General features: G+C 41.6%; 1 protein-coding gene across 2 annotated transcripts in view; it reads left to right on the forward strand.

The window, feature by feature from the left end:
- Positions 1–1,653: 1,653 nt before the first annotated feature.
- SUMF1 (sulfatase modifying factor 1) overlaps positions 1,654–24,686 on the forward strand; it is a 93,906-nt gene continuing 70,873 nt past the window's right edge. Inside the window, exons 1-3 of one of the 2 annotated variants that reach the window (XM_061396364.1) lie at positions 1,654–1,958; positions 14,023–14,196; positions 17,643–17,717. In XM_061396364.1, the coding sequence (XP_061252348.1) occupies positions 1,689–1,958; positions 14,023–14,196; positions 17,643–17,717 (519 nt within the window). In that variant the 5' untranslated portion in view covers positions 1,654–1,688. The remainder of the gene's footprint in view (positions 1,959–14,022; positions 14,197–17,642; positions 17,718–24,686) is intronic. The other variant, XM_061396363.1, reaches the window with a different exon arrangement.

The following is a 24,686-nucleotide window of genomic DNA, read 5'->3' on the forward strand; positions in this document are numbered from 1 at the left end:
TTTCATGGCTGCAGTCACCATCTGCAGTGATTTTGGAGCCCCCAGAATAAAGTCTGTCACTGATCCACTGTTTTCCCATCTATTTGCCATGAAGTGATGGAACCAGATGCCATGATCTTCGTTTTCTGAAGTGAATTCGCTCAATCGTGTCCGACCCTCAGCGACCCCATGGACTGCAGCCTTCCAGGCTCCTCCATCCACGGGATTTTCCAGGCAAGAGTAACCTTGGGCAGATCACTTAATTGTTCTGTGAACTCAATATTCAGGGTCCTCCTGAGGAGTAAATGAAATTTCAAAAAGTAAAATGTTCACCTAGCCTATTGCCTGGCACATAGTAGTGAAAGTCACTTAGTCGTGTCCGACTCTTGCGACCCCATGGACTGTAGCCCACCAGGTTCCTCTGTCCATGGGATTCTCCAGGCAAGAATACTGGAGTGGGTTGTCATTTCCTTCTCCAGGGGATCTTCCTGACCCAGGAATTGAACACATGTCTCCTGCATTGCAGGCAGATTCTTTACTGACTGAGCTAGTAGGGAAGCTTGGCACATAACAAATGCTCAATAAACTTGACTATAATTTTTTCAACCAAAAGATAATAATGGGGCGCACAGGCTGTGGAAGCTCATGACTTCTGGGCTTTTGCTGTTTTTACATAAGCAGAGCCAAGGAGGAAGGCTCTAAAGAAGACCTACCTGCAGAGTACATCATGAGAAACACTGGGCTGGGAGAAGCACAAGCTGGAGTCAAGATTGCCAGGAGAAATATCAATAACCTCAGATATGCAGATGACACCACCCTTATGGCAGAAAGTGAAGAGGAACTCAAAAGCCTCTTGATGAAAGTGAAAGAGGAGAGTGAAAAAGTTGGCTTAAAGCTCAACATTCAGAAAACAAAGATCATGGTATCTGGTCCCATCACTTAATGGAAAATAGATGGGGAAACAGTGGAAACAGTATCAGACTTTATTTTTCTGGGCTCCAAAGTTACTGCAGATGGCGACTGCCGCCATGAAATTAAAAGACGCTTACTCCTTGGAAGAAAAGTTATGACCAACCTAGATAGCATATTGAAAAGCAGAGACATTACTTTGCCAACAAAGGTCCGTCTAGTCAAGGCTATGGTTTTTCCAGTGGTCATGTATGGATACGAGAGTTGGACTGTGAAGAAAGCTGAGCGCCGAAGAATTGATGCTTTTGAACTGTGGTGTTGGAGAAGACTCCTCAGAGTCCCTTGGACTGCAAGGAGATCCAACCAGTCCATTCTGAAGGAGATCGGCCCTGGGTGTTCTTTGGAGGGAATGATGCTAAAGCTGCAACCCCAGTACTTTGACCACCTCATGCGAAGAGTTGACTCACTGGAAAAGACTCTGATGCTGGGAGGGATTGGGGGCAGGAGGAGAAGGGGACGAGAGAGGATGAGATGGCTGGATGGCATCACCGACTTGATGGACGTCAGTCTGAGTGAACTCCGGGAGTTGGTGGTGGACAGGGAGGCCTGGCGTGCTGCGATTCATGGGGTCGCAGAGTCAGACACGACTGAGCGACTGAACTAAACTGAACTGACCTGACCTGGAGAGAAGTGGAGAGAGGACAGCTCTCAAGGCCACTTCTCAAGTCAGCCTGGGGCTTGGCCCCTTTAAGGAGGGCGGGGACACGTGACCTACAAGGTCACATGGCTCGCAGGACAACATGGCTGCGCCCGCGCTAGGGCCAGCTCGAGGATGCGGCGCCGAGCTCACTCTCGTCCTCTTGTTGTCGCTGTTCTTGCTGCTAGGCTGGGCGGCGGGGGGCGAAGAGGCTGGGCCCGAGGCAGGCGCGCAGTCCCTCGTGGGCTCCTGCGGTTGTGGCAATCCCCAGCGGCCCGGGGCCCAGGGAAGCTCGGCAGCCGCGCACCGATACTCCCGGGAGGCGAACGCCCCGGGCTCGGTCCCCGGAGGGCGGCCATCCCCACCCACCAAGGTGCTCTCTCTATTCCCTAATGATGGGTGGGGCTCGCCAGGTTCCTGGACAGGGTTGGGATGGATAAACCAAGTGGTTGGAGGAGGGCAAGTAAAGATTGTAATCACATCGCCAAGTCGCGCACTGGCTGATCTAGTTTGATGAGAAGTTCCTTCGCCCTCCAAAACAGCTGGGTCTTGGGGCTCTGCCTAATTCTGAGCATTAGGTAGTTTGGTTTGAGGACAGTTGTCTCTCCTTTTCTTGTCTTTTATTTCCTACTTCCTCTTCTTTCAACCCCGTCTTCTTGATGAGGTTCTCCGAATTTTAAGTTAGACAGATGTAGGTTTAGACTTCTAGGTGGTGCCAGGGTAAAGAATCCATCAGCCAATGCAGGAGACGGGTTTGATCCCTGGGTTGGGAAGATCCAGTGTAGTAGGCCATGGCAACCCATTCCAGTATTCTTGCCTGGAAAATTCCATGGACAGAGGAGTCCTAGGTTCCTCTCATTAATTGTGAAGCAATCAGGACACTGGGTGTCAGTATCTGTAACATTGTTGTATACTTACTGGTAGTCTCTTACTGTAGATTCTGCCTCTTGAGGACTTGTCCTATTTATTCTGCTGTCCTTAGCACTTTAGCACATGTGGAGAACTAAGTAAAACAGTAGTAGTAGTTGTTGTTGTTGAGTTGCTAAGTCGTGTCCAACTCTTGTAACCCAGTGGACTGTAGCTTGCCAGACTTCTCTGTGGGATTTCCCAGGCAAGAATACTAGAGTGGGTTTCCAGTTCCTTCTCCAGGGGATCTTCCTAACTCAGGGATGGGACCCGGGTCTCCTTCACTGGCAGGCAGACTCTACCACTGAGCCGCCCGGGAAGTCTCCTGCAGACCTTTCCGAATCGCTTTCCTTTCTGTCCTGTCTGTATTTCCATATGCTGACACAGTAGTGTCTGTTTACTCTGATATAATGATTACCAAAGATACTTGTCTGCTGGTGTCTCGCCCCAAGTAGGTTGTAAGAGTGATGGGGGTCAGGACCATAATCTCGTGACTCTGTATAGAGTGTTAGGAGGTTGGTAGCTGGACTTCTTTTTGTTTTTCCATCCTGTATTATAATTATTGGCATTTAAATTTTTGTTGTTCCTCAAAGGATGCCCTGAATTATTAGCATTTATCTTTTGTGTGGTAAGGAGCTTTGGTTACAATTACAGTGTGTGTTGGCCATATTCCTCTAACTTGAATGGTAATTGATAGTCTGTCTCTCCTGTGAGAAAGCCATCTGTTGCTCTGCTCTGTGACAGGGTTGTTGTCTTATTTGCATGTACACTGGTCTGTGTCAAACTTTACCAAGGACCTTCTGGACAGTACTGAACATTCCTCATTTTAAAAGGTCCAATGTCTGATTGATCCCAGAATTGGATGTAGGTATCTTTTGAATTACATTTTTAAGATACGCTTTTTTTTGAGCCCTTTAGAGTGGTTTCATGTGCAGATTGAGTATTGTATGGGTCATCTTTGGCCATATCTTGCATTCACTTTAAACATTAATTAAATTAATTATATTTTGTTTTCATGCATTTATTTTATGTTCATTTTTACTTCCATTCAGTTTCTATAATGTTTGGCTGCATCTCAGGTTATTAGTAAATTAACAATTGTTGAGAACACAGCTCACAAGCCTTGAAGGACTCCTAAACTTAATTCTTGAACGTGAAATGGACTTCTTATCAAGACGAAGGACTTCTTAGGAGGCTATTCTTTGTCTCTCTGTTTTCCTTGGTTTCCAATGTTTTAGTTTATGTGCAAATGACTTTAGTCTCATTCTGACACCGATTTATTCTGAATTTTGGAAGTCCAGTATTATGGGAGAGATACGTGGTCCTAGTGATAACACTTTTTCCTCTTAATTTTCTTTCTTCTTTTAGAAAAAGGATTTTTCTTTTTGAGCAGTTTTAGGTTCAGAACAAAATTGAGAGGAAGGTAAAGAGATTGCCTGTGTATTCCCTGCCTCAACACATGCATAGCCTTTCCCATTATCAACATCCTCCGCTACAGTGATACGTTTATTACAACTGATAAACCTACATTGATATATCATAATCACCCAAAGTCATTACACTTGACCCTTTAAAAATATATAGGTTAGGGACACTGGCTTCTTGTGCAATCAGATATCCTTGTATAACTTTATAGTTGGCCCTCCATATCTGCAGTTCTGCATTCCAGGATTCCACAAACTGCAGATCATGTATGACAGTACTGAAGTATGTATCTTTTGGAAAAAAAATACGTATGATTGTACCCTCGCAGTTCATACCTGTGTTGTTCAGCAATCAACTGTAATATACTTTAGGGTTTGCTCTTGGTGTTGAACGTTTTATAGGTTTAGACAAATGTACAGTGACATATATTCATCACTATAGTATCATGCAGAATATTTTATTGCCCTTAACATCCTCTGTGCTCTGCCTATTCATCCCTCTTCCTCCTCCCCACTGGCAACCACTATCTTTTTACTGTATCCTTAAGTTTTGCCTTTTCTGTAATATATTTGGAATCATGCTATATATAGCCTTTTCAGATGGAGTTCTTTCACTTAGGAATATGCATTTAAGTTTCCTCCATGCCTTTTCATAGCTTGATAGCTCATTTATTTTTAGTGCTGAATAATGATGCATTGTCTGGATGTACCACACTTTATCCATTCACTTACTGAGGGGCATTTTGCTTCCTTCTGAGTTTTGACAAATGTGAATAAAGCTGCTATAAACATCTGGGTGAAGGTTTCTTGTGTGTATATAAAATTTACAGCTCCTTGGGTAAATTCCAAGAAATGTGATTATTGGGTCATATAGCAAGAGTATGTTTAGTTTTGTAAGAAACTGCCAAACTGTCTTCTGAAGTGTGTGTCCCATTGTGCATTCTTACCAGCAGTGTATGAGAGTTCCTGTTGCTACACACCCTTGTCAGCATTTGGTGTTGTCAGTGTGTCCAGTTTTAGCCATTCTAAGATGTGGTATAATGGTATCTTGTTTTAATTTGCGTTTTTTGGTTGACATGCTGAGCATCTTTGCCACCTGTATATCTTCTTTGATGAGGTGTCTGTTAAGGTCTTGGCCTTTTTTATCAGATTGTTTTCTTATAGTTGAGTTTTAAAGGTTGCTTACTTTGGATAACAGTCTTTTTTTTTTTTTTGGATAACAGTCTTTTGTCAGATGTGTCATCAGCAAATATTTTCTGCCAGTCTGTTGCTTGTCTTCACAATTCCTTGACATTGTGTTTTGAAGAGTGGTCTGTGTCTAGATTTTTTGTTTGTTTCCATGTGGATGTCCAGTTGTACCAACATTTGTTGAAAAGACTGCTGTAGCTCTGCTGTATGGCTTTTGCTCCTTTGTCAAAGATCATTTGATTGTGTTTATGGAGGTCTATTTCTGGTCTCTCTCTGCAGTTCCATTCATCTAGTTGTATGTTCTTTAACCAGTGCTTGTCTTGGTTACTGTAGTTTTATAGTACGTCTTGAAGTTGCATAATATCTTTCCTCCAACTTTGTTTTGCTCATCAATATTGTGTTGGTTCTCTAGATCTTTTGCCTCTACCTACAAACTTGAGTATCGTATTATTGTTATCGATCAAATAACCTGCTGGGATTTTGATTGAGGTCATATTGAATCTGTTTTTGCTTTATTTAGTTTAATTCAACAAATTTTTATTTGACACACATGTAAGACTGTGTCCTGTGTAATGGGCATAAAGAAAAGAAAGATTTATGCCTTACCTCAAGGCATTTACTTGTTGGTAGGTCTCTCGTTATTCTCTGTCTCTCTCTCTCACATACACAGATTCATGAGTACATGCAAGCATCATTTTTCTATTGTGACTGCGCTCTAGGAGGAGTATGTACAAAGCAGTTGGAGAGGAAGAAAGGATTCTTTCTTCCTGGACAAGTCAGGAGGTGCTCAAAGAAAAAGATGCATTAAGCTAGGCTTTGGAGGAAACGTTTTCAGCAGTTGGGGATGGCGGGGCAGCTTGAAGGACCTTGCAAGAAGGAGAATGGCATGGGTACAGACAAATCATCGTACAAATGCATTGGTGTATTCTAGGAAATGTAAGTAATTTAAGGTTTCTGGGGGTGACATTTTCACCCTATTTCATGTAACACCTTTTAGGTGTGAGTTTGTTTTTTTTTAATTTTAATTTAATGAGCACTTGGCAAGATGAGGTATGCAAAGAGGTAAAAAGCACTAGGCTTTACTCTCAAGGAATTTAGTTTCACTAGAAAGTTAAGGCAGCAAGAATTGTCTGGGAAACAATAGAGACACTTTCAAATTTTACTTAAGTTCCCTCCAGTTAACAAAATATACAATGCTCTTTGAGAAAGCTTTTCTAACAGTGTTCTACACTGCTGATTATTTTATTAAAAGGTATCAAAATATTTTAATTTCCATGTATCATTTACAATAGTTGATGTGGCATTGAGGATAATGAGATGATAAAATTGTATGTGCCATCTCTGTTTGTATAGGTGAAGTCAGTTGATTTCCTGTCTGAGAATGGTTTGATAGGGTAATGCTGACCCGGGTGTCAAGGCGGGATTGAATGCCCTCTCCTCTATGACCCCTTTCTTCCAGGAAGAAGTAGTGTTTTTCTCTGTGTTCTCAAGTATTTTGTCATTGTTTGAGGGAAACGTGTATATTTTCTTTAAAGTAGTGTTATTTGTGTAATTGTTTGATGTCTCATTCTGCACGGGAAGCAATTTTTTAGTCCTGCTTTAATCTCTGTGTCCTCTGAGTGCTTTACACATTTAAGGATGGTATAACAATTTCTGGAATGATCTTACCTTTTTGTTGTTACTGGCTACAATACTGACAAACTGCCAAGGGAATAAAGGGTATCAGATACTTTTTAAAGAAACCTTTGGCAAATAGTCTTTTTGCTGTCTCTCATCCTCCCAAGGGTCCTGTGAGATATTATCCCCTAGTTTACAGATGTAACAACTGAGGCCGAATAGAATCATAAACTCACAGGGCTTAAAGGGACTTTAGTGTCATTTCATCTGCGATTAGTGGCAGTAGAGTGAGAGGATGATGGAGGTAGATAAGTCCTACATAGATAGTTAAGGCAGCACTTTGTGGGCAGAACCAAGGAGCTTGGTTCTCTTGTACACTCAGCTTCCTCCAGAGTTTTTAGCTTTTTGCTTAGGTTTGAGGAGAGGAAAGAGGGGAAAAGGAGAGTGCTACACAAAAGAGCTGCATATAAGTTAATTTTGTTTTTGTGTATAAAACAAAAGCCCAAACTTTGTACTGCAGTTATGGGAACATTGGTTTCCAGGTTACTTTAACTGAAATTTGCTGCTGACATGTTGAGTTTGTTCTTTAACAAATAATCTCAATTCTTTGACTTACCTCGTTTCAGAAGACCAGACCTAGTGAATGTACTGATGAAAATGCATCTATTTCAGAGCTGACTTTAAAAGTTTAGGTTTTTTACTTTATAAGCTGTGCATATGAGTATGCCAGCAGCATACGAGGTAACTGTTATAATATTTAAACATAGCTCACTTTCTCTGTTAAAAAAACAAACAACCCACAGAGGCAAATGAAAGAAAAGATTCTTAAAACTAGCTTCTTGTTATTGTTGTTCAGTTGCTAAGTCGTGTCCAACTCTTTGACCCCATGAACTGCAGGATGCCAGGCTTCCCTGTCCTTCACTATCTCCCGGAGTTTGCTCGAACTCATGTCCATTGAATTGGTGATGCCATCCAACCGTCTCATCCTCTGCCACTCTCTTCCGCCCTCAGTCTTTCCCAGCATCAGTGTCTTTTCCAGTGAGTCTGCTCTTTGCTTCAGGTGACCAAAATATTGGGAGCTTCATCCTTAGCATCAGTCCTTCCAATGAATATTCAGGGTTGATTTCCATTAGACTTGACTGGTTTGATCTCCTTGCTGTCCAGGGGACTCTCAAGAGTGATAAAAAACTGGGGGAGGGGCTCTCATGACTGGGAAGTTCAAGTGCAGCTGTGGCCCCAGACACAGCTGGATCCAGGACCTCAGGCAGCATCTCCAGGTCTCTCCTTCTGGCTCTCTCTTGGCAGCTCTTCTTTCTTCTGTGTAGGCTTCACGTTCGGGTAGTATCCCTTCTTAGTTCCAACTCTTTGCGACCCCATGGACTGCAGCACGCCAGGCCTCCCTGTCCATCACCAACTCCCAGAGTTTACTCAAACTCATATCCATTGAGTCGGTGATGCCATCCAACCATCTCGTCCTCTGTTGTCCCCTTCTCCTCCTGCCTTCAATCTTTCCTACCATCAGAGTCTTTTCAAATGAGTCAGTTCTTCGCGTCTGGTGGCCAAAGTATTGGAGTTTCAGCTTTAGCATCCTTTCTACTGATAAAAAAACTGGAAGAAAGAGGTTTTTTCCCCTTATAGCACCAGCAGAAGTTCTGAGATTAACTGTGGTTGGGTCGTGTGTCTGTCTCTAATTGTATCCCTATGGTCAAAAGAATGTGGTGATGAAAATCATCAGACCTGAGTCACGGGAGGTGGAGCAGTTATTCAGCTCCACCCCCCAACACCCAGCGTCATACTCTCAGCTGAAGAAGTGGTTTTCAAAAGATGTCACTTGCTCTTAGAAGAACAGGAAGGAATGGGTGCCAGGTGAGCAGAAATAATAGATGTTCACTGCACCTGGGCAGAGTGTGTAGCCCGAATGAAGTCCTAGTGGTAAGAGGGTCACTTTGACTTCACGTGTGCTTTTGGCTTGGCAGTAGCAGAAACTGCGGCGGCAGCGGGGTTTGAGCTGACTGCCAAGGAGGAATGGACTGTTTGAACCTGGACCTTTATGAAGACGTGGTTCTTTGTATTTGGCTTCCCTGGTAGCTCAGAGGGTAAAGTGTCTGCCTGTAACCGAGGAGACCTGGGTTCGATCCCTGGGTCAGGAAGATCCCCTGGAGAAGGAAATAGCAACCCACTCCAGTACTCTTGCCTGGAAAATCCCATGGACAGAGAAGCCTGGTAGACTACAGTCCATGGGATTGTAAAGAGTGGGATACAACTGAGCGATTGCTTGCTTGCTTGTATTTGGCTTACGACTGTGAGACCTGATGCTCCAGGTTTCAATGGGACAGCACTTTACATTTGCAGGACCGAGATTTCACTTCATTAGTGTAATTTGGGAATTATGATCCAGTCAGAGTTTTGTGGGCTATTTTTGTCTGTCGCCTCCAGAATGAAAACTTGGCTTCTTCAGTGTGGGTTATCTCTGACAGTCAATGAAAAACAGAGGGAAAAAAACCCAACCAGGCCAGGAGTCCACAGTGGAAGTCGTGATTGTGTTGGCATTGTTGGTGCTCACCTGGAGGGAGAGTGGGATGAGAAACTGAGATAATTGTAAAACTTCATTCGATACAATGAAGCCCACAGCTTCCTGTGGCCCTTGTGTTTGTAGGAAGGTATGAACAAGTGTTCTTAGAAAAGGACCTCCTTGTCTGCTGCTGGAAGCTTGTTTTTCCTTTAAGTCCTTTATGAGACATGAAACCTTCTATTAGATCATTTTAATAATCATTTTAAGCTTTCATCTGCAGGCTTCTATTTTTCTACTTCTTTGCAGAGCTGCTTAACATTCTGATTTCTCACCTTAGGACTAAGGGATCTTGTGTCCCAGACGCTTGACAAATGATGAGAATAATGTGGGAACCTAGTTCAGTCTCTGAGCAGAGTCTGTTCAGCAGGTTTCACTGTGATGCAGACACACTACCCATGTCTGGGATGGTGTTATAGAAGAAGGAGAATTTTTTTTAAATTTAAATTTATTTTTTTTAATTGGAGGCTAATTACTTTACAATATTGTATTGGTTCTGCCACACATCAACATGAATCCGCCACGGGCATACACGTGTTCCCCATCCTGAACCCCTCTCCCACCTCCCTCCCTGAGAATTTTTATAATTAGGAATAATTCAGATGATACATTTTTCATTGTACTTGTTGAAGTTTCTTCCTCCCCATCTTCCTTCCTCCCTTCCATCCTTCCTTCCTTCCTTGAATTATGCACCATACTAGGAGCTGGGGATATAGAAATGAAAACTTTATTTCTGGTCCCCAAGGAGCCTGGGATCAAGGGCAGGTGTTGGGATAGAATGGTGTTTAACAAAGGACCCCTAATGAGAGGTGTATGCAGAGCCAGCAGAGGGAAATGCAGGCAGGAAAGGCTTTCTGTAGGAGATGATCCTTGAACATGGATGTCATTAACAGGGAGAAGTACAGATAAGAGTCCAGGGTGAGAGAGATGGGCTCTGATGCTTCGATATTTTACTCTGAAAGGTGATGGAAGAACCCTAAAGAATTTAAGTAGGAAAATGGCATAATCAAATTGACACTATACTGTTTTTTTGAATAGAGAGTACATTACATGGTTTTAAAATTAAAAAATAATTGTGTAGAAGGGTGTATGGTGAAAATTTTTCCACTTATGTAATAACCTTACCTTCTGACAACCACTGCATATGTTTCTTGAATATCTTCCCAGAGCGGTATTCTGCAAATGTAAGCAAATACAAAAAGAAGATGTGAATCTATATTTTCCCCCTCACCTCCTTTTCACACAAATGATAACATACCATGCTTTCTTTTTTTTTTTAAGTTTAATTTATTTATTTTAATTGGAGGATAATTACTTTACAATATTGTGATAGTTTTTTGCCATACATCAACATGAATTGGGCATGAATTGGTCATTGTCCTCTCCATTCCTTATCCCTTTATCCTGGTGCTGCTGCTACTGCTAAGTCGCTTCAGTCGTGTCCGACTCTGTGTGACCCTATAGACGGCAGCCCACCAGGCTCCCCTGTCCCTGGGAGTCTCCAGGCAAGAACACTGGAGTGGGTTGCCATTTCCTTCTCCAATGCATGAAGGTGAAAAGTGAAGGTGATCTCTCCATATCTATATATTAAAACTGTCTTCTTTTCTCCCTCAGTTTTCCTTCTTTTTCTTTTCTTGTGGCTGCTTAATTTTCCATTTTATGAGTGGCCCACAGCTTAGTTAATCATTCCAATACTGAAGAATATTTCGGTTGTTTCCCACCTTTTTCTGTTCCAAGCAGAGCTTCAATAAATTGTGTTGGATATAGAAGACATATTTTGGAAGGTTCAGTAGGGGCTTGGATATTTGTTGTATGAATGATTTGAGTGGAGGGTTGGTGGCTTAGAGAGGAGCTAGTAGAAATGTGAAAGTATGAAGCTGGAGGCAAAGGGGCCAATTGTGAGGCTACTGCATTTATTGAAGAACAGAAAAGGGGAGAGATGAGAGGGATATATATTTAGGTGACCCAGTAAAACTGGGTGTTGGTATACTGTTGGGATTAGCAGATGGGCGAGGTCGGGATGACTTCTTAATAATAATACATTGGACATGAAAACATTTATTACTTATGTCATAGATGAAAGCAGCTCCATTTTCATTGGGAAATACATGCACAAAATTGAAAGCAGCCACCAGTAAAGAGAGTGGAAATAGAGCGTAGGAAACCATGATTACTGATCATTACTTTCTGTTACTTCTGATCTTGTTTTTCGAACTTTTCTGCTCTTATTGCTAAGCCACGTTTTCTGTTTTTGTTCCTACTAGCTATTACTCTTTAGTTTCTTTTTTTTCCTTTCCTCAAGTCAAACTTTTGTTTTCTAGATCAGAGATCTGACAGATCCTAATCTGCTGAGAAGTGAGTGAATTGTTTTTTCACTCAAATGATTAGCATGTAAGACACTGTGTCTGCAGAGTATATTTCTGATAGATGGTATGATTGTGTTGCTGTTTAGAAATTGAGATACAAATGACATGTCATAAAATTCACCCTTGGAAAGTTTACAATTTAGTGTTTGTTTTAGTATAGACACAAGGTTTCCACAAGCATCATCACTAATTCTAGGACATTTCATCACTCTGAAAAGAAACCCCATACTCATTAGCACTTATTCCCTCTGCCCACCTCCCTGCAGGCTCTGGCAATCACTAATCTACTTCTGTCTCTTTGGCTTCAGCTCTGGGCATTTTGTATAAATGGAATCATACAATATACAGCCTTTTGTGAGTGGATTCTTTCATTTAGCATCATGTTCTCAAGGTTCACCTGTGTGGTACTTCGTTTCTTTTTATGGCTGATTTCTATTTTGTGGATGTGTGACATGTTATTCATTCATCAGTGGACAAATGAATATTTGGGTTGTTTCCACTTTTGGGGTATTATGAATAATGCTGCTATGAATATTACTATACAGGTTTTTTCATGGATATATGTATTCATTTATCTTGGGTATAATCCTAGAAGTGGAATTGCATGATCATGTGTTAACTCTTTTATGTAGCTTTTTGAAGAACTGACATTGTTTTCTAAAGCAGCAGTGTTACTTTACATTTCTACCAGCAACGTAAAGGGTTGCAAGTTTCCTTCATCCTTGTTGACACTTGTTCTTATCTGTGTTTCTGGTTACGGCTGTGCTGGTGGGTGTGAAGTGGAATCTCACTGTAGATTTTGTCTGCATTTCTCCAATGATGCTGACCTTGGACCTGTGTTTATTAACTGAAAATTTTAGGTGTGATCCTCAGATCTTATGTTTAGTGCTAGGACAACATGTGAACAAGGTAGCCTCTCTTGCTGCCCTCGCGGGGTTTAGAATTTATAGAAAACAGTTGTTGTTCAGTCACTAAGTCATGTCTGACTCTTTGCGACCCCACGGACTACAGCACGCCAGGCTTCTCTGTCCTTCACTATCTCCTGGAGCTTGCTCAAACTCATGTCCATTGAGTCAGTGATGCCATCCAACCATCTCATCCTCTGTTCCCCCTTCTCCTCCTGCCTTCAGTCTTTCCCAGCATCAGGGTCTTTTCCAGGGAATCAACTCTTCACATCAGGTGGCCAAAGTATTAGAGCTTCAGCTTCAGCATCAGTTCTTCAAATGAATATTCAGGACTGATCTCCTTTAGGATGGACTGGTTGGATCTCCTTGCAGTCCAAGGGACTCTCAAGAGTCTTCTCCAGCACCCTAGTTCAAAAGCATCATTTCTTTCGTTCTCAGCCTTTACAGTTCAACTCTCATATCCATACATGACTACTGGAAAAACTGTAGCTTTGACTATATGGATCTTTGTCAGCAAAGTGATGTCTCTGCTTTTTAATACACTGTCTAATAGATAGAAACAAAGTAACTGCAGTTAGAGTTTTGCGAAGGTGTTAAAAAAGGACAAGGCATAGTCCTTTAGTAAATGTTTTAGATTTTCCATTTGAGTGATTTAGGTCTTTTCCATTATCATTGGCAACCTCGATTGACTGAGTTGGTTTTAAAAGATATTACATGTGGCATTTTTATATTTGCTTTTTAAAATGGTTTAAAAGGAATAAGAACATAGTAAAGGAGGAAAACGCACAGATGTATAAAGTAAAGCGAAGTGAAGTCGCTCAGTCGTGTCTGACTCTTTGCAACCCCATGGATTGTAGCCTTCCAGGCTCCTCTGTCCTTGGGATTTTCCAGGCCATAGTACTGGAGTGGGGTGCCATTTCCTTCAGATGTATAAACAAGTGGAATATGCTCCCTGCCTCTGACCTCCAGTCATTAGGAGCTTGGTGACTCTTGCTCTAAACCTGCTTCCATGGTGTGTGCAGGTGTGTTTTTTTTTTTTTTTAAATTATTTATTTATTTGGCTGCGCCACTTCCTAGTTGCAGTATGTGGGATCTAGTTCCCTGACCAGGTATTGAACCCTGCCCCTCCCTGCATTGGGAGCACAGAGTGTTAGCCACTGGACCACCAGGGAAGCCCTTTTTATTTTTCATTTATTTATTTGTGTGTGTGTGTGTGTGTGTGTGTGCAGATATATATTATGAAGAGTTTTTTCTAGATATATTACTGTCCTAAAGACTCTTCACTTCCTTTTGTGACTAGCCGTTTGCTGGAGTGTGGAGTCACCTTACTCATCTCTCAGTGGCTTTTGCAGCGGGGGTTCGCTCCCCGTCCGGTGCTCACCTCGTGCTGGCACTTTACACTTGGCCCGGGTTTACTCTGACTGCAGTGGCCTGACTTCCTGTGTTTCCCCTTTCGCTGCAGATGGTCCCCATCCCTGCCGGTGTGTTTACAATGGGCACAGATGATCCTCAGATAAAGCAGGATGGGGAAGCACCTGCGAGGAGAGTTGCTATTGATGCCTTTTACATGGATGCCTATGAAGTCAGTAACGCTGAATTTGAGAAGTTTGTGAACTCAACTGGCTATTTGACAGAGGTAACGGGATTGGGATGGGGAGGAACGACTTCATCAGTTGACGACTTTTCACTGTGTTCCCAGTGCTGTGCCAAGCACTTTATATATGTTTCATCTAATTGTTGTTTTCATAGAAACCCAGCGAGGCAGGTTACTTTTCAGGTGGTAAATGGGGGATTATCAAAGCATCTTGCCCTGAGTCCCGTAGCTGGTTAGTTGTGATGCTGTGGTTCAGGCCTTGCCAGTGTGACCCCAGCACCTGTCTTTTTAACCTTGATGCTCTGGTGTGTCAATGCTGTAATATGCCAAAGGGTGCCACTGTCCGCTCAGGCTTTTTGAGATAACAGCATGTAAAGTAAGGCCACTCTTCCCTCTCAAAAAATTATAGTTCGTCTGTTTCGGAAGCATGGCATAATTCATAAGTGATAGATGAAGAAGTGCAGCTTTTCATTTTTGTGGTTTTATTCCAGTGCCTGAAGACACAGGAGGTTTCCTTCGGCAATTCCAGTGTCTGCTGTGGCTGCTGAATCACAGAGCAGTGTTCTGAAAGCAGCTGTTTGTACTCAGTGGCACTAGGAAGAAGGAGGCTTTCTAGATGACAGAAGCTTCTGAGTGGCTCAAATATCCTTGTCATATATATGTTTCCCATTTTTCTTACCAAAAGATTCTTCCCTTGCTTTCAGTTTGTGGAGTCCCTGCCTTGTTTTTGTTTTTGTTTCAGGGTAGAACATCTTTTTTATTAAAAAAAAAAAAATTCAGAGTGAATGCTGAAAGCAGAACAACTTCCAAATTTGGTTTTGCATTTCTTTGGCATTTCCTAAAATATACAGAATGGTTGCCGCTTTGATCCCATTCCTAGTGAGAAGTTTCTGTACTTTTTGTTTCATGAGAATACTCTTAGATCAAGTTCCTTAATAGTCTGCTGAAGTTAGAAGATGGCTTCTAAGGCAGGAAGTTTCCCATGGACTAGGGTTCTCCATCGAGATTAGACAGAATGAGTAGAATTTAGGATGTATAGGAACATGGATGATAGAATACTACATCTGGATTTCTGTTACCCTCTAACTGAAATTGAGCATGTCCTTTAATTAGGAAGTAGACAATGTCGTACAGAAATGGCAGCAATGCCTGTGTCTTTGTCCTCAGCAGAAATCACAGACACTTTGTGTTGCATTAGTCTTATCTCAGAGATCTTAGCCTTAAAATTACTTGTATTCATCCCCACCTTGCTACTGCTGCTGCTAAGTCGCTACAGTCGTGTCTGACTCTGTGTGACCCCATAGATGGCAGCCCACCAGGCTCCCCTGTCCCTGGGATTTTCCAGGCAAGAACACTGGAGTGGGTTGCCATTTCCTTCTCCAGTGTATGAAAGTGAAAAGTGAAAGTCAAGTCGCTCAGTCGTGTCCGACTCTTAGCCACCCCACGGACTGCAGCATACCAGGCTCCTCCATCCATGGGATTTTCCAGGCAAGAGTACTGGAGTGGGGTGCGATTGCCTTCTCCATCCCCACCTTAGAAATGATAATTATGAGACCTGCCACTAGATCTTATTTAATATATTAAAAAATAAAAAAAGGCAGACATGTACATATAAACACACACCTGTATGTGTTACTATAGCACACATTTGTTTTACGAATATTTTGATATAACTCGCTTTCTTTGTAATTGTGTTGATTTTGTTTTATACACTTCACCCGACTGCCAAAAGGGCCTAGGGAACTAAAAGGGTTAAAGCCCTGGCTTTGGATAAAATACTTCATATTTTTATGCCACTTTACAGTTGTTTTTTTGTTTTTGTTTTTTCCATTTCTCCAGCTTCATTTTACATCCCACTTCCATTGCTCATCACATTCTGATCCTGCTGTTCTTGTTTCTGTTCTTTGTGAACTGGACACTCTTTACCATCTCTGGGGCACAGCCCATACTCTCCCCTGCTTGAAATTTCCTGCCTGTCCCCCTTTTGCAATGGCTGGCTCCTTCTCATTCTCGAGTCATCTCATCTTAAATATCCTTCTCAGGGAGGCTTCCTCTGCCCGCTCTCTCAAAAGGAGACTTTTCTCAGTACTCTCCACTTTACAGTGTCACATAAAGTTGTACTTATTTTCTTCCATTCTTTTTTCAACTTGACTTTTGTTCTCAGTGCTCCATATTTAAGTGCTCTAAGGTCAGAGTGCATGCCTATGTAATATTGACCTTGTATCTGTGTCATGTAGCCCAAAGGCGGGCATCTGCTAGGTCTTTGATCAATGTTGTTGAATGAGGGACTGGTCTGGGTTTTTAGACATGGTGATGTCACAAGGGAATACAGGAAGAAGAGCTGGGATGCATAAAAGTTGATGAGCTTGAATCAGGAAAAAGAATTTGAGGTGTTCATAAGGCCTGAAATCCAGGGATGTAGCAGGAAGTTACGCTCATCTAGCGAGGAGAGGATATGTATGCAGGTAGAGATCTGAGCATCATTTGAAGTGCTGGCAGTGGTTAAAATGATGAGATTGCCAGAGTTTGTCCAGCAGCAGGTCTGTGTCTCTCAAGTGGGATCTCTTAGACCACCTATGTTAGAGTTACCAGCTTAGCTGTTCTTATGTGCAGATTCCTTTGCCTCACTCCAGACCTCCAGAATCAGAAGCTCTGGGCTTGGGGAGCTGTGATGTGTAGTGGCAACAAGTTTGCCAGCTGATCTCAACTGCACAGAGCCCAAGAGCCGCTGGAATAGAGTAAGACGAGCAGAGAGGCAGGGTAGAATATCAGGGAGCAACAGTGTTTTAGGGGCTAGAAGGAGAGCCCACGTATTTCAGGAGATGAGGAGGAAGAATCCAAAAGGAGGAAGAAAACCGGAAGAGTAGAACCATGGAAACCAAGAGGCTACTTTGGACATTTGCTCACTGGGGCCACATGCAGCAAAGAAAACCAAGTAGATACAGACTTGAGACAGTAACGTTAAATAAAAATGATTAAAATACATATTTCCACCTGGTGTTCAGGTTGGCCACTTGAGATTTATCAGCACAGCAGACACCTTAGTGGAGCTAGAATGTGTCAGAATATCAGCAAACAGTGCCATTTGCTTCTTTTAGCTAAATTCCTGGAGTAGAACAAAGGAAAAGGTTGATATGTGATCTGATATGTAAAGAATCCTGTTATTTTCCAAAGTCATTTGTAATACTTGGGGAGATGTGTTTCCATCAACAGAGACAATCACAGGCTCAAAAGCTAATCTCTTCCAGTCTGCATCCTTATCAGCTACATGAGCCTAAAATGAAAATGGGCTCTGTAAGTGACACTAACCTGTTTTAATAGGAAGCCAGATGCTTTAATGTTATTTCTGAATCCTTTGGGAGGTCATATGACAAAATTAAGTTCATTTGGACAAGAAGAACCACTCGAGCAGCGTACACAGAAAATGGCACTTGTGAAATGTGTTACTGCAAACTTTTCTGCATTTTTATTTCCCTTCTTTCCTTCAGGCTGAGAAGTTTGGTGACTCCTTCGTTTTTGAAGGCATGTTGAGTGAGCAGGTGAAATCTGACATCCAGCAGGCAGTAAGTAATGTTTTAACAGGCTCATATTTCTCTACTGCTCATTAGAAACAGCTTGGGTGAAAAATCCAAACTATAAGTCCTTCCCCTCCCCCCAGGTAGCTCACCATTTTCCTGCTATAGGTTTTCCCCTAGGACAGGCCTATGGATATCCCACAGACCTGGGATAGTGTCTAACGTGTGGAGTCTGACTTGAGCTGCTGTCTTGTACCTGGGCTTTAAACCCTTCTGGGTTTCTTTTACTTATAGGCATTTCTAGAATGGAGGGTTAAATGTGTATTTTTTTTTCAATTTACTTCTATTCTTAAAATCTTGGGCTCATCAGGTGTTGGTATGGAGAGAGAGCATCCTTTTAAAGGATTCTTGAATTCACATGATCAGAGTAGCATTTATGAAAGGGGCCCTTTGCTCTGGATGATCACAGGAAATTGAGGCCAGAACCTGGTTCTTAACATCTGGGGTGAACCCTCTCTTAGAGGGGACCCAGGGGAGTCATGGAAGCAGTGGATAAGGCCTCTAGAAGCACCTGTGTGGTAAGGGGAGCTCAGGGTTTCTGTTGCAGACATTTTAGTAGGTTTGTGTATATTTGAAGTGAAAGTGAAAAGTGAAAGTGTTAGTCACTCAGTCGTGTCTGACTCTTTGCGACCCTATGGACTGTAGCCCATCAGGCTCCTCTGTCCATGGGATTCTCTGGGCAAGAATACTTGAGGGGGTTGCCCTCCTCCAGGAGATCTTCCCAAGCCAGGGGTTGAACCCAGGTCTCCTGCTTTGCAGGCCGATTTTTTACTGTCTGTGTATATTTGGGTATATATTTACTCATCTGCCTCATGAGAAGGCAGAAAATATACAAGGGAAGGAGGGAGGGGTAGGTAAGCTAGAAAGCGGAAGGTTCACGAAACAGGGCTAAGAATGCAGAAGAAGCAAGAGGTGGTGAGAGAGGAAAGGAAACGGGGTCAGCTGACCCCAGGGAGACTGAATAAGACCCTGACTTGGAAGACAGGACTTCAGCACTAATCTTCCTTTCTTATACAGGTTTCCTTTCAACTCCTGCCTGAATCTCATCTTTATATGTTGGCTTCACCGTTCTCTCTTGTGAGCTAACCATCCTGGTTTGACTCATGTAGAAAACCTGGGGTAGTGAGGGGGAAAGATGAGGTAAAACCAGACTAGCTCTCAAGCCATTTTATAGGAGAATCAGGCCTCCTTTATATATGTATTTCATATTACTTTATTTTTCGTTTTATTTTTTGTCCTGCTGCCTTGCAGCATTTGGGGTCTTAGTTCCCTAACCAGGGATCTAACCCATGCCCCCTGCATTGAGAGTGCTGAGTCTTAACCAGGGCACCACCAGGGAAGTCCCAGTGTTTTAAAAAACATGACCAAGTTCCATCTGAATCTCAAGGTTTTCCTCACAAGTTTACATTACAAGTCTGTTATGTATCTGATATACCCTGTCCTCCCCGTCCCCCTTTTTGAAGGGGTTTGAGGTCAGATTGGCTTAGTGTTGATGAGCGAACAGCTCAGGCTGTGAGGTCTTGTTTTGTGATAGGGAGTTCCGATGGGGGAGGGCACTTAGTTTTGTATTTTGCGCTTTCAGATACTAGGCCTCTTGTCAGTTGAGAAGCTCTGAGCGCTTTAGGCATAAAGGCTGATCATTACTAGGCTCTGCTGGTGCCCTGTTAAACCCACAGTGAAGTGTGTGTGCTGGTAACCAGGACGAGGAGAAGCAGCTGTTACCCGGTCATAGTGTTGGGCACTCACTTAAGTGCTCATAATGGAAAAGCAAACCTTTTAAGCATGATTAGAAAGGGCTGGAATGAGTGAAATGAACCTGTCAGTGATTTGAGGGAGCTAAGTTTTTGTTTTTTCAGCCTCCTCTTAGGTCTTGGCATACCCTCATGCACTAGACCTATTTTTAACCTGGTGTTTCCAAGAGTGTAGGAGAGGAGATGGGCCACTAGGTGACTTTACGTGAAGCAGGTGAATCAAGGTGGTACATGGCCAAACATCAGATCACACAGTCTCGGGCTCAGAGCTCTTGTAAGTTGAGAAGAAACTCTCATCTGAGTGTTTGCTTGTCACTAAAACTCAGTGAAAGTGAAAGTTGCTCAGTCGTGTCCAACTCTTTGCAACCGCATGGACTATACAGTCTATGAAATGCTCTAGGCCAGAATTCTGGAGTGGTTTCTTAGCTCCCTTCTTCAGGGGATCTTTCCAACCCAGGAATCGAACTCAGGTCTCCCACATTGCAGGCAGATTCTTTATCAGCTGAGCCACCAGGGAAGCCCCTAAAACCTAGTAGCACTTGTTAATCTCGTTTTTAACATAACAAATAGGCCTCAGAAGCTTCCCCAGGTTTCACTGGCTGGCTGGAATTTATTAATGTGGTTTACTCTTACGTATATATTAAATGTAATTATTTTATAAGATTATTTACTTTCATGCAGTTTTTTTAGATATTTACAGTCATGTGATTATTTTATGTTTCATATAATTCTTTAAAATAATGTAATTAAATTAATTATTTTAAATGTTACAAATGTTCTCTCATGATAGGAAACACTAGGGCTATAACTTTGCATTTTCAGGAAAAGCCTTTTCATTATAAAAGAAAAATCAAATACAGATCACACAAATCAAGTGAGTCATTTTACTGTGTTACTCTAAAACAAACATCACTGTAACCTTGTCTTACGTCAGGAATTAGAATTTTGCCACCTGCCATAGCAACCCCAACCATGTGCCACATCCTGATCACCACCTGCTCTGTCCCTGAAGTAGCCACTATCTTGCTTTTTTTAAAAGAGTTTTGTTGTTGTTGTTGTTGTTTGTTTGTTGTTGTTTGGCTGCACCATGCAGCAGGTGGGATCTTAGTTCTGTGACCAGGGATTGAACCTGTGTCCCCTGCATTGGAAGCCTGGAGTACTGACCACTGCACCACCAAGGAAGTCCCTATCTTGCTTTTTAAGATACTTCTTGATACTTTAAGATACTTTTTAGATACTTCTTTGCATTTCTTTATAGTATTATCAGCAGGCATGTATCCCCAAGACTGCCAATGTTTAGTCCTGCCCATTTAAAGCAAATTTGTGTCTTTTAAGATTTTTTTTTGGCTTAGTTAAGACTGTTATAATCTGACCAACCTAGATAGCATATTGAAAAGCAGAGACATTACTTCGCCAACAATGGTCCATCTAGTCAAGGCTATGGTTTTTCCGTGGTCATGTATGGATGTGAGAGTTGGACTGTGAAGAAGGCTGAGCGCCGAAGAATTGATGCTTTTGAACTGTGGTGTTGGAGAAGACTCTTGCGAGTCCATTGGACTGCAAGGAGATCCAATCAGTCCATTCTAAAGGAGATCAGCCCTGGGTGTTCTTTGGAAAGAACGATGCTAAAGCTGAAACTCCAGTACTTTGGCCACCTCATGCGAAGAGTTGACTCATTGGAAAAGACTCTGATGCTGGGAGGAATTGGGGGCAGGAGGAGAAGGGGACGACAGAAGATGAGATGGCTGGATGGCATCACCAACTCGATGGACATGAGTTTGAGTGAACTCCGGGAGTTGGTGATGGACAGGGAGGCCTGGCGTGCTGCAATTCATGGGGTCGCAAAGAGTCAGACACAACTGAGCGACTGAACTGAACTGAACTGATCCTGCTCCTTCCCAGCCCCTGGCCCTGTCTGCCGCTCCCCCCCACCCCCAACAATTTATCTGTGAAAGAATCCAGGGTTTTTTTCTGGATTGCCCTTTCATGTTGCACCTCAACTCTTCTTCCTGTCCTGTGCATTCCCTGCCAGTGGTGTCTGGATCCATAGACATGATCAGACTTACATCTGGACCCCATTGCAAGACCTCAGATAGTGACACGTTCTTACACCACAAGGCACATAATATCTTTCTCTCTCTCTTTATAATGTTACCTGCTGTTAATCCTGTTAATGTTAGTGTTTAGATCCACGAGTTCATTGGGGGTTGAAAGATGTTGAGAATATAATAGTTTTTTTTCAATTAATTGAGACTTTATGAAGAAGTGGTTCCCTCATCTACTATTTTCTTAACCATTGATACTGTTCATACAAGAAAGAGAGTAAATGCTTGATTCTTTACTAGGTTTTAAAATAAAGAAGTGATCCCCTACTACTCTCTAGAAATAACCAATTTGATTTTTTTTGTAATTAAACATTTAAAGAATATTGTAAATTTACATGCGGTTGTAAGAAATAATACAGATATCCCATACACCCTTCCCCTGGATTCCTCCAGTGCTAGCATCTTACGTAACCGTAGAACAGTTTCACAAGCAGGAAGTTGACAATTGACACAACCCACTTACCTTCATCTGGTTTTATCAGTTTTATATGTACTCATTGGTATGTGTGTATTTAGTTCTATATCGTTTTATCACAAATGTAGATTTGTATAATCACCAGATTTAAAAAAAAATGTCATGAACCTATGGATTTAAACATTCTTAAACATTCTTTGTTTTCTTCTTTAGGAACTCTTAATATATCTATAGGATTCATTTTCAGAGTTTATCACTTGTTTTGAATTGTTTCTTTTTTTTTTTAATTAAAATTTTTTATTCCTTTACATCTTCTTTGTCTCTTAAGTATTCTTGTGTTCATTTCTGAAGTGGCCTTTTCTTTTGATTTAGTTATTTCTTGATTTATCTGCTCATCTGAGTTTGCTGATCCTGTTCTATTCTCTCATGAGTCATTTTCTTAGTGCCCTTGACCTCATTTTGACATGGCGTTCTGAGCATTCCTTACCCTTTAGAAGGAGGCGTGGTCCAGGGTAGCTTCTGTCTCTTGAAGAACTCTTTATCTTCAGTTGTGCTCACATGGGCCTCAAACATATGATCTCCTGTTCCTTCAGAATTTCCTGCATCTCTTCCCTTCCATTCCTTCTCCTCCTTTACTCTCTTGTCCCTTGTTTCCTAGAGTTTGATTTTATTCTCTCAGCTTTCTCCTTGGTGAGGGACTCTGTTCTGGATGGGAACCCTAGCAGGTCAGTGTCAAGAATTCTTGGGGCAAGACTGTTCAATGGCCTTTGTACTTTCTCACCACGGGTCCCTAGTGCGCACTAGCCACCACAGTGGGCAGAAGCCATCCCCGTTTTCACTGCTTCCTCACACTGTAATTCTCTGCTTTCCGGGGATGTCTACTGGCTGCTTTGGGATTTTCCTCGTCACAGCTCTGATGACTTGTTGCTTTCTTCTCTTTTCTCCATACAGCTGTAACAACCACGCAGGTTGTGTGGCTGTTGGCGGTTTCCCTTTGCCTGTTTGTATCCTGGTTTGGTAAAGGTACCTTCACGTAGATTGGCTGTGCATGTGTGCTTAGGATTTTGGGGTTTTATCTAGTGGTTATCTAATTGCTGTGTCTGGTTCTACACATCGACTTGGAGAGATTAAAAAACTGCTGATGCTGCTGTCCTCTTGGGTTTGTTTGTTTTTTAATATGTAACGTTTAGAGGCAAAGCATCCATCTAGCTCTCAGGGTTTTCTTGTAGAGATAAATGGTAAATTTAATGGTGAGAAACAGAGTATATGTGTGTGTAGAAATTTACCTACTTGTGATTATTACTTGGATGTTTCATTTAAAACAGTGTCTTAAAAACTATAGATATCAAATCCTAGAAGGGATTAAGGCTAGCTTTTGTTGTTGTTTTTGTTTTTTAACTCTAGTTAACTTAAACTACCTTAAAAGGATGGTATTTAAAATATATAATTTCTAAAGAGTATGTTTCATTTTTATACTTGTGTCATTAATGTATCTCCTAAATCTTGGTCAGAGGAATAGCAGTGAGATGGGAAAAAACAATTCCTCTTGGTGGGAACCTGAGAAATAATGATCATCTATTTGTTTGTGGTTTAATACTTTCAAAATTGTTAACAGTTTAAGGAAACAAATTGCTGAGTAAGTGTCCTTGAAAAAGGAGGATGAGAAGCTATTTTGAGACTGTCTTTTCAACTGAAAGCCAATTTCATTAAGGATTCAGAATTATGAAGAGTGCTTCTCCTTTTTCTTCTTTTTTCAAATTAAAAAAAAATGTCTCTTCTGCCTAAAGGAGACCTTTTGGTAAATGTTTTTTTTTTTATTAATTGTGTTCAAATATATTTTGCTTCATTACTGAAAGATGGAAATGGCAACCCACTCCAGTATCCTTGCCTGGAAAATCTCATGGACAGAGGAGCCTGGTGGCTGCAGTGCATGGGGTCGCAAAGAGTCGGGCATGACTGAGCGACTAACACTTACACTGAAAGATAATTTAACTAAGTAAAAATTTACAGTTGGCAGTTATTTCCTCCTAGTACACTGTAGGGTTTAATTCACTGTCTTCTCATTTTTGTCATTGCTGTTAAAACATCCGCCATCAGGAACTTCTATGGCTATTCTTCTGTAGGTCATCGAGTTGGGCCCACTTTTAAAACGATCTCCTGTCTTTGCTATTCTGCAGTTTCACTGTGATATGCCTAGGTGTTGGTTTCTTTCCATTTCTCTGCTTCAGTTTCATTGAATTTCCTGAATCTGAGGACAAGTGTTTTTAAATCATATCTGGATTATTCTTAACCATGATCTTTTTGAATATTGCCTGTTTTTCCATTCTTTCCTCTGGGACTCCAGTTAGATGTTGGTTAGACTTTGTCACTCAGTCTTCCATGTCTCTTAACTTCACTTTTGAGTAAATATATGTATGTGTGTATATTTATACTATATATACTTAATAGAGTTATTTTTAAATATATGTATATGTTTTATACTGTATACATTAGTATGTATATTTCATTTTAATTTCTGTTAGCTTTTGGCTATATCTTTGGTGTTATTTTTTTAGTCTTCAAATATATTTTGCTTCATTACTGAAAGATAATTTAAGTATCTTTAAGTATAAAATTAAAGTTTAATTTTTAAGTATGAAATTAAAGTTGCTCTAAGAATTAGAATATACACACCTAACTCTTCACA

This window comes from Bos javanicus, chromosome 22 (assembly GCF_032452875.1).
Source record: "Bos javanicus breed banteng chromosome 22, ARS-OSU_banteng_1.0, whole genome shotgun sequence".
Lineage (NCBI taxonomy): Eukaryota > Metazoa > Chordata > Mammalia > Artiodactyla > Bovidae > Bos > Bos javanicus.